At 36.6% G+C, this 10,479-nt stretch overlaps 1 protein-coding gene across 1 annotated transcript; it reads right to left on the reverse strand.

The window, feature by feature from the left end:
* Window positions 1-1,329: 1,329 nt before the first annotated feature.
* On the reverse strand, window positions 1,330-10,256 carry pigq (phosphatidylinositol glycan anchor biosynthesis, class Q). Its single transcript, XM_079823474.1, has 11 exons — window positions 9,989-10,256; window positions 8,937-9,676; window positions 8,726-8,857; window positions 7,256-7,376; window positions 6,600-6,726; window positions 6,361-6,514; window positions 4,732-4,843; window positions 4,550-4,630; window positions 2,661-2,775; window positions 2,436-2,497; window positions 1,330-2,181 (listed from the first exon to the last, which is right to left on the reverse strand). The coding sequence occupies exons 2-11, from the start codon at window positions 9,632-9,634 to the stop codon at window positions 2,029-2,031; spliced, it is 1,755 nt and encodes a 584-aa protein (XP_079679600.1). The 5' UTR covers window positions 9,635-9,676; window positions 9,989-10,256; the 3' UTR covers window positions 1,330-2,028.
* Between the last annotated feature and the right edge of the window lie 223 nt (window positions 10,257-10,479).

A 10,479-nucleotide genomic window follows, 5' to 3' on the forward strand; every position in this document is an offset into this window, starting at 1 on the left:
AGTGTAACACTGAACCAAAAAAATACCTTAGTCATTATGATGAATGGAGAAGAAGTGTTTTCCATTCATCATATTGTTTTACATTGAGCACATCAGTGTTCAACTGGTTCTTATAAATGTCTATTCATATGATGGTTTGTGTGTGTCATTTGAAAACAAAATACCATTTTGAAAAGAAATAACATTGTTTTGAATGTAAAGTTGCATTTTGCAGGAGAATTGAGGGGTTTTGCTCATTGTGTGTGTGTTTTTGGATTTGTGTGTAGAGTTCTGAGAATATGAGGCATGCTTTCAGAAAATGTGTGTAAACAATCGAGAAAAACTGTATTGGAAAATCAAAATGGATTGTTTTTACCTTCTGTTTCCAGTAGCTACTTCTATTACAGGTTGCTGTGCTCGTGTGACAGATGCAGGAGGGTTAATGTGACAGGGACAAGCCAAAGGTCTCGGCACTTTCAGGGAATCATCAAAAGAACATAATCCCCCTCCCCCTGAATAGATTAAAATGCAAATTGCTGTATGAAGTCTTTGTGTCTGCCCATCGAGATTAGAGCTACATGAGGGTCTCAAGGGAGACAAGGGGACATCTGGACCCTGCAGCAAATTCTATACCAGCCATTAAAAACATAAACGCTCACCCCCCAACATATACATAATGCCGCTTGATCTCCTAGGATGAGATTTGAGAAAGCTGAATAGAATTCTATCAATATCCTTTGTACATTTACTTATAGAGAGCTTCTCAGTTTCCAATAATTTATTATATACATACGCACATATTAATATTAGATTAATATGATAATACTTTCTTTCTATCTATCTATCTATCTATCTATCTATCTATCTATCTATCTATCTATCTATCTATCTATCTATCTATCTATCTATCTATCTATCTATCTATCTATCTATCTATCTATCTATCTATCTATCTATCTATCTATCTATCTATCTATCTATCTATCTATCTATCTATCTATCTATGACATGAAATAACCTGTGTCCAGAACATCATGCAGATATTTCAGTTTTTGACTACCCCTCTTTGTGTCAGAGACACACAAAGGTATTATTCCCTCAACACACACATGCAGGTGAATCCCCAGCTCATTTGTTTTTCGTGTGTCATTGAATAGTCAGTAGCCACAGCAGTCATTGTTGTGTTGTGCTGTCAGGTCTAGTCGGAGCACATTCTTCACAGGCTGTACTCCCAAACAAAAGATCCAAGACTAGTTATACTAGCATGCTTGTGAAAATGGGTAAACGTTGAATAGCAATTGTTTATAGTGCAAACATGACTCATGTAAGAATGATTTAAGACGCAAAGATACTGTAATGTATAAAAGGATTAAATACATTTTATTGAGGTAAATTAAGGGTTTAAAAATGAACATTACAAATGTATATTTTGATCATGATCATCTGAATTTATACAAATCACTTTTTTATTCAATCATTTATATTAATAATAATAGCTACAAAACAACATTGATTTGGCAACACTGACATAACAAGTGGTTCATGGTCCAATAATTTAATACACAAATCTATATTTAAACTCAACATTGAGAGCCAGTTCACGAGCCAGCTAGATTAGACTCATAAAACTTTAAACACATGAATTTGACCTTTCTATCTCAGCAAATAACTGAAGAGGTCACAAGTTTTAATTCCAGTTCAAATGATCCTGGTGAAATTATGGTTTAGTTTAGTGACTAGTTTTAACTATTAAAATGATTATTAACTACTACAATTATAACTATTTTTTTTAAATGGCTCATCTTCAATGTTATATAAAAGTAGTAGAAGAATAAATACAAAACAATCACAGTTTCAATCAAAGATTCTGATCAGTGTCTGGAAAAGGAAAGATTATGATTTAAAATCAACAATGTATGATTATTTCCATTAAAAACCTAATTAAGACTATCTTGCACTTCAGCATAATCTGACCAACACAGCACCTTCTCCCAGTGTGCACGTGTGTAGCTGCTGTCTTCTAAGGGATCTTGCATGTCCCCCCTAAAGTTAGTCCGTCTTAGTAGTCTTCTGCTTCCAGGGGTAAATTAGTTCTCCTACAAACAGTTTCTTGCACAATGCGGCCCAGGAATCCTTAGGGTAACAGCTATAGGTGGGCGTCCGGTAACACTGCAGTACAGAGCTGCACTTTAATGGATTGATCTGTAGCCGGAGAAAAGAAAAAGACAGTTTTCATTCATGTTTGCTCATCTGGAACATGATTCATTATGAAACCTCGGAGACAAGCGAAGCACATTCAGTGTTTGCACTGATTATGAATTATACAAAAGCTGCACAGTGAGCCAAACAGAGCTATTCAATAACCCAAAATCAACAGGTGAAACCCAAACCTTAAGTGAAACCTAAGCATAAATAAACTTCAGGATGACATGCTGTTTAACCAGTAACCAACCTACCTCCATCATCAGGTGAAGAGGAGCTCCTGGCTCCTGACAAAGCACGTTGAATTTAACCCCCTCTGGAATCCAAAAAGATTCATAAAGCACCTTTACTAATTGATCATTACACATAATTGGCAAGTACAAGGCCTAGAAGTACATCCATAATTCCATCTTTATCATCACATGAGAAAAAGTTCAAAGTTATGAAAAAGTTCTTCAATGTGATGCAGTATGGCTCACCTGCCAGTCTGTACGGTCTGCAGATACGCAGGCCGATGGCAAACAGGGGGAAGGAGTTGATGAAGTCGACACTGAGGTGAATCACTCCCTGAAACAACACCACCACCAGCCGCAGCTAGAAACAGACAGAGAAACAACTTACACGTTATATATATATATATATATATATATGATTTATTACTCATATTAGAGATGTTTTACATCTAAAATTGAATTTCAACCCCAGATTTCTCTGCCATATGTATTATGCATTAGTAGAGTATCAAGCGCTACGGCCCAGCCCTGAACCAATACATTCAGGGAGACTTGTATTATCTACAAAATACGTACACTACTGTTGAAAAATGTGGGATCAGTAGATTGTTTTGAAAGAAATTAATACTTTTATTCAACAAGAATGCATTCTTTCTTTTCCTCTTTCTTCCTCTTTTCCAGAGGTGGACAGTAACTAATTACATTTACTTGAGTACTGTACTCAAGTACACTTTACTTGTATCTGTACTTTACTTGAGTATTATTTTTTCAGGAACTTTGACTTTAACAAATATCATACTTTTTACCCACTACATTTCTATCAAGGTTCTCAAAGTCGTTTCTGTAGCAGCTTTGAAAGTCAGCGGATGAATTTTTTCTTCTTTAAAAGTTTTTTTTTTTTGCAGACAGCCTATCAGTAATCACTCTTGTAGGGTCATGTGAAGTTTCCCAACATTGTTTGAACACTGATCAGTTTATAGCAAAATGGAAGAAGGCGGTTCCTCTGCGCAGTGTGTGCACCCATGGCCATACTTAAAAAGTATGTTTCAGTTTTCTGAAAAGATTAACGATTAGTTTAGTTGGCAAACACTTGATGCATGTCTCATAAAATGTTCAAAAATGTAAACGTCTGGGAGAAAGAGAAGAGTAAACCGTTGGGAGAACACCGGATGTGTATCAGTGTATTGGATCGGTGCATTTGGCCTTAAAGTGACAGCAGCTTTGTAACTTTTATACAAGTATTTAAATTATTTCAAGGTAGTCGTATGCTAGCATGTCGGATGGAGCATCACTAACTGGCTTAAACCACCATGGTGACATAATGTGCATTTATACAACAATGCAACAATAATAAAATAATGCATTGACATAAAAAAAATAATTTACTGATTTTGATACTTAAGTACTTTTAAAAACAAATACTTCTGTACTTTTACTTAAGTAAAAATCTGTTTTTAGAACTTTCACTTGAAACAGAGTAATATTTGAACAGTAGTACTTTTACCTTTACTCAAGTAATAGAGCTGTGTACTTTGTCCATCTCTGCTCTTTTCCCTCCCTACTCTAGCCTGTGCTACACTGAGTAGGATTTCAGGCACTTTTTGTGTTTCTTCGTCTCTTCATGACGGATCGCTTCCTGTACTCCTCAGTTTACTTACGTTGTTACAAATATTCTATTTCAAATAAATGCTGTCACCAAAAAAAATAAAAATTTTCCACAGAAAAATTACGTAGCACAACTGTTTTCAACATTGATAATAATAATAAATATTTCTTGAGCATCAAATACTCATATTAGACTGATTTCTGAAGGATCATGTGACACTGAAAACTGGAGTAATGATGCTGAAAATTCAGCTTTGATCACAGGAATAAACTACATTTTACAATATATAAAAACATAATAATAAACAGTTAATTGATTCATTTTATAGTAATTAATGCAGCCTTGGTGAGCATAAGAATAGGGTTTTTTTTTAAATACCAAAAAACTAAATTGGAACGGTAGTATATGGGCAAAAAACATGATCAAAGGCTAAAGACTTTAAAACTGCACAAATAACAGAGAACTACATCAGATGCTCCAATTGGGCTGGAATAAGGAAGAAGTTGAAACTCATGTCAGAGTGACTCACCAGGGTAAAGACTAGGTAATACAGGGCAGTGGTGGGAAGCAGGAACAGCAGAATGGTAAAGAGCAAAGTACCAATGAACAACTGAAAAGGAAACAGAGCCGAGTAAGTCATGTTCTGTAAGGTTATGCGGAATAGCTTTTACATGAATGAGGGATATAGAAATTGAGCAAGAGGTGATGTACCTGGTCCAGGTCGTATGAGCACGAGTCAACCCTCTGCCTTAGTACATTCCATTTCTTTCCCCTGAAGAGCCGCCACAGGGAGGAGAGACCATATATCTTCAGACAGTACAGTCTGACAAGAGAGATAAGAAATTACAATTCACAACAAAGAAACTGTGCAATTCTCAGAAAAGATTAAAAGCCTTGGAATTTTGTGTCAAGGGTAATATGAAAATAAAATCCCCAAGACGGCAAGTAACCGACCAGACAGATCTGAGATATAACCTTAAAGAGACAGTACACCCAGATATTCTATCATGAATTACATCCCTCATGTCTTTCCAAGACGTGTATAACTTTCTTTTTTGCATGAAACATAAAATTCACTTTTATTCCAACAATGTAAGGGAATAGCGACGTCTGTGTCAGCGGTCCCTTTAAAGGAGTAGTTCACTTCAGAATTTAAAGTTCCAGATAATTTACTCACCCCCACGTCATCCAAGATGTTCATGTCTTTCTTTCTTCAGTCGAAAAGAAATGAAGGTTTTTGAGGAAAACATTCCAGGATTTTTCTCCATATAGTGGACTTCACTAGGGTACAATGGTTTGAAGGTCCAAATTCCAGTTTCAATGCAGCTTGAAAGGGCTCGACACGATCCCAGTCGAGGAATAAGGGTCTTATCTAGCGGAACTTATGTGCTCTTCTTGCGCTGCTCTGCGATGCACCATGCATTACGTCATCACGTTGGAAAGTGTGACGCAGGTGGAAGGATCTCATTTTTATCTTAATCTCATTTTCTCCTCAAACTTTAAAATCATCCGTCATTGTTGCTTTACTTTTTTTTTTTGTGAAGGGTGTTTGACTTAGTCTTTGTACATTCTCTTTGTAAACACTTAGATCAGACAAAAGGCGCACCGCACTGCCTTTTTTTGTTGACGTTTTTCAAGTTAGAAAATAGCAGTTTTTTTTTTTTAAATGTTTCTAGGCAACCCCGGAATCAGCTGTCATCTCAGTCTAATCAAGATAACCGTCACCACAACGGAAGGCCCGCCTCTCCATTCATTCGATTGGACAATAGGGAAAAAACGTAAAGCACGCATAACGCTTTCTGCCAACAGAAATGTATTAAAAATAGGATATTTATTTCTTAAATATATACATGCATGCGTGTGTATTTATATATACATAATAATTATACATAGTACACACTTTTATTTTGGATGCGATTAATCACAGAATTTTTTTTTTCCAGCACTAATTTTTATATTTTTTTATAAAGTGACTGATCGTTCCGCTAGATAAGACCCTTATTCCTCGGCTGGGATTGTGTCGAGTCCTTTGAAGCTGCATTGAAACTGGAATTTGGACTTTCAAACCATTGTACCCTAGTGAAGTCCTCTATATGGAGAAAAATCCTGGAATGTTTTCCTCAAAAACCTTCATTTCTTTTCGACTGAAGAAAGAAAGACATGGAGGTGAGTAAATGATCAGGAAATTTTAATTCTGACGTGAACTACTCTTTTAAGTGGCCGATTGTAATTATAAAGGCATGAAAGGTGGACACTGCCCTCTACTGGAAAACACTGGAAGTGCATGAACATGACAATAAGTTAGAAAACTACACACAGAACTACAGAATTGAACCTCACCTTGCCCCATACACATAAAAACAGTAGATGTGAAAAGTCAGAAGGGCCACAATGTCGGACAGTATGGAAAGAGCAAAGGTCAATCCCAAGCAGGCTGAGAGTCCAACATACCACAGGATCCTCTCAATGAAAGGAGACATCAGGTGGATGTAACCTGCCGACACAATCACAAGGCATACATGAGCTTCTGCAATAAGCTTGAAACACCATGAGAACGCCTCAACTGAGGATGTACTTACTGATCCACAGATGGATGTGGTAGAGAAAGAATCTCCCCAGCACCTGGTCGAGAGCTCGGTTCATCTTCAGTCCAGCAGGAGCTCCCATCAGCCATTCTAACAGCTCCTGGAGCTCTTTAGCCACACGCTGCAAGATAAGAAAATAAATTAATACTTTTATTCAGCAAGGATGTGTTAAATTGATCAAAAGTGACAGTAAGGTCATTTATAATGTTACAAAATATTTCTATTTCAAAATAAATGCTGTTTGTCGGAACTTTCTATTCATTAGATGATCCACAAAAATATTAAGCAGCACAACGGTTTTCAACACTGACAAAAAATGTTTCTTAAGCATCAAATCATCATATTAGAATGATTTCTAAAGGATAATGTGACACTGAAGATTGGCGTAATGATGCTGAAAATTCAGCTTTGACATCACAGGAATAAGTTATGTTTTAAAATATATTGAAATAGTGAATATTTATTTAAAATGTTAGTAATATTTCACAATACTGTTGTTTTTACTTACACGTTATAACTTGTTTTTCATTAAATAAATAGTCATGTGAGGCTTCTTTCAAAAACATTAATATTAAATATCATCCTTTTAACCTTTTTACTTAAATTTTAAATTAAATCCACAAATGTGATGTAATATGTGTCATACTTACATCTGCCACAGGTACCAGAGTATCCGCTAATTTGCTGATACGATTCTCCCTATAAAGCCACGAGACAAGCAGCAAACCGAGTGCTATGTCCAAAAGAAAGGACACAAAAATGTTTGCTTTTCTGTAAAGTGAAAAAAGAAGGGTGTGTGAATATGTTTTGTTGAACAATATAATAATAATGGTGCAACAAGATACATCGATCAATGATATGCCGCTTTTTTATTTTTATGAATCTCTGATCATAAATATAAAATGTAAATTTAAACTCTCCTGATACCATAAATAAGAAATAAAAGCCTAATTACAAGAATAAATGTCCTGTAGATGGCCATTTTTTATTATTATTTTTTCTTACAGAAACATCTAACAAAAACATTTAACAAACATTCTTTAGGACAGGTCAATAAGACTCGAAAATGTGACCTTTTTAGGACAATGCAAGGTTAATAAAGTGCCAAGTGCTATGACTCCCTAAAATATATAATTCATGATAATTGCTTTTCATCATCAAAAATATATCTAAAACCTGGGAATAATGATTAAGAGGTGTACACTCACAGGTATTCAAGGAAACTTTTAACATGATGGTTACATAACCAAACATTTTAGAGTAAGTTCACTGAAACTTGAAATTGTTAACATTTTTCGAAACCATATGAAATCAACAAATACAAGCAGTAAGAACTTTCTATGGCATGTGTTTTAAAGGGTAAGTCCCCCCAAAATTAAACAATTACTCACCCTCATGTCGTCCCAATCACGCAAGACTTTTGTTCATCTCGGAAACACAAACTGATATATTTTAAATTAAATCTGAGAGATTTCTGTCCCTCCATTAACAGTAACGTAACTACCCCTTTGTTTGACAAAAGTTCATAAAGAGATTGTAAAACTAATCCTATGAAAACCAAATTTTCTGAAGAGACAGGATCGCTTTATACGATTTACAGATTGAATTTAGGCTTTTATTCACATATAAACATTGATCAGCAAACATAAACAGAAGTTCTACCATATTTGCTTGACGCACGAGAACAATCACGTGTAACACAAGAATTAACCTCATTGGTTCTCACACGTCAAGCGAACATGCTTGAGCTTCCGTTTATCATAACTGATGTGTGCATTGATACAAGTTTATATACTGTATGAATTAAGGCCTAAAGCGATTGTGTCTCTTCAGAAAATTTGGACTAAACTGCTCAATTCAAGTGGATTAGTTTTACGATCTCTTCATGAACTTTTTGTAGGTAGTTTGCTTGGACTGTCAATAGAGGGACAGTAAGCTCTCACATTTCATTATAATAACTTCACTTGTGTTTCGAAGATGAACTAAAGTCTTATAGATTTGGAATGACAATCACTGATATTTTCATTTTTGGGTGAATTTACCCCTTTAAACTACCATTTTAAAAGACTTTTCTTTTTCGCTAATGACGCTCTTATATACCATTGACCCAAGTATCATACCTCATAAAATCCACGTGTGTAGCAGCTTTATTGGAGGAGAAAACAGTCTTGAAATGAACTGCCCTGTACCCTGACTGGACACAGGTGGACAGCTTGCTCGAGATGAACAGCACCGGACGTAAATTTAAAATCCTGTAAAATCCCAAAAGATTAGAATTTTGATCACTCTACAGTATTGACAACAGGTTCAAGCTGAGACACATTAACTCACCTGAAGCTGCAAAACCAGTGCCACAGAGACAGCCACCACGTTAGGAAGATGCAGACCGGAACAGATGCTTGTTTTAGAAGCTCTACAACAATACTAGCCTCTCTGCCTTCAGACTGCCAGTGGGTGAGTTTGAGAGGCCCGTCATCATATTTGTCCAGGAAAAAGAGAGGCTGACTTTGAGCCACTGTCTGGAAGACCAAGCGCAACTCTGACGGCTCAATGTCAGACTTCTGGCTGCCCTCCTGTACCGGGTGAAGCTGGGACAGCATAACCTTCCTCTGGTCGTAATGAACGAAGATGATCTTATCTTCCTCGCTGCTGTTATCACCGTTCTTCGGTTCCTGGTCCTGTAGAAGTTTCCCATTGTTTTGGACCACCTGGCAGGTAAAGCCTCTTTTGCCAATTTCACGGCTCAACTGCAGCCAACATTTCTGTGGAAAGATGGTACTTAGGTCTTTTAGGAAGCTGTCCATTCCTTCTTTACCTTCTTTCGGCATACTCCAGGAACCCAGGACAGTGAGGTCCACTTGAGACTGGCTCTGCATCTGACTCAAGTACTTCTTCACCTGACCCGGAATGAATGGGTAGTGAATGACAGCCAGTACCACAGCAGAATTGTGACCAGGGATCCAGTGCCCGACCAGCAGGCCGCTGTCAGCAGTATTGCAGCACTGGGGAAAGAAGATCTTCAACACCATGGTGGAGAGCTATAAAGTCCAGCAACAGCGAAATATACAATCCTGTTTAGGCAAAAGGCACAATTAAAAGACTGGAAGCAAGCATATCATTTTTAATATGCATATATCGTACTTATAATGTATAGTTTTGAGTTGTCAAGTCAAAAATAAACGTGTAGTTCGCTTAACAGCATCCACAGATCGAGCGAGGGCAGTTTTGCACTCGTGCCCTTCAAATGCATTGAACACTCGGGTCGTTTCTATGGAAACCACAAGCTCGGGGCAAAAATTATATCGATTTAATTTGCGATTTTTCCCGTGACCAAATGCAGGGACGTGCTGCTGTAATAAGTAGTAAAGTAGTCAAAAAGTTACCTTGTGGATGTTGAAGGTCGAGGACTTCTGAGAAGTTGAATTTATCTTTTTACTGAAAACGAGCAAGTTAACTCTACTATGTGCGTTAACCAACGCTGGCATGCTCTCAAATAAAAAAAATGTTTACGGGCAATCATATGAAAATAGTACCAGAGATAATAGTACAGTCAAGACTCGTGTTAAACTAACTGAAGCCAGTTTTTCCATAGGAGTAAACCGTTCATAACATACGTATTGTTGACAGTCCGTCATTAAAATTCCGCCGAGTGAACTGAATGGATATTTTTTAGTTCCTACCCAAATGGTTCAAGAAGCGTTTGACTTTATTTTAGTTGCAGATTTCCAACGTATCTCTTTTTTTCTTTTCTTTTTTATTATTATTATTTTCATCAGAACAAGGTACATAGAAAACTATTCCGTGACAAAAACCCTTTTAAAGGCATTGCTTTTTCACATTTTTCACCCACACAACAACCCTAACTGCTAGGAAA

Source organism: Gobio gobio (assembly GCF_949357685.1).
Source record: "Gobio gobio genome assembly, chromosome: 1".
Classification (NCBI taxonomy): Eukaryota; Metazoa; Chordata; class Actinopteri; order Cypriniformes; family Gobionidae; genus Gobio; species Gobio gobio.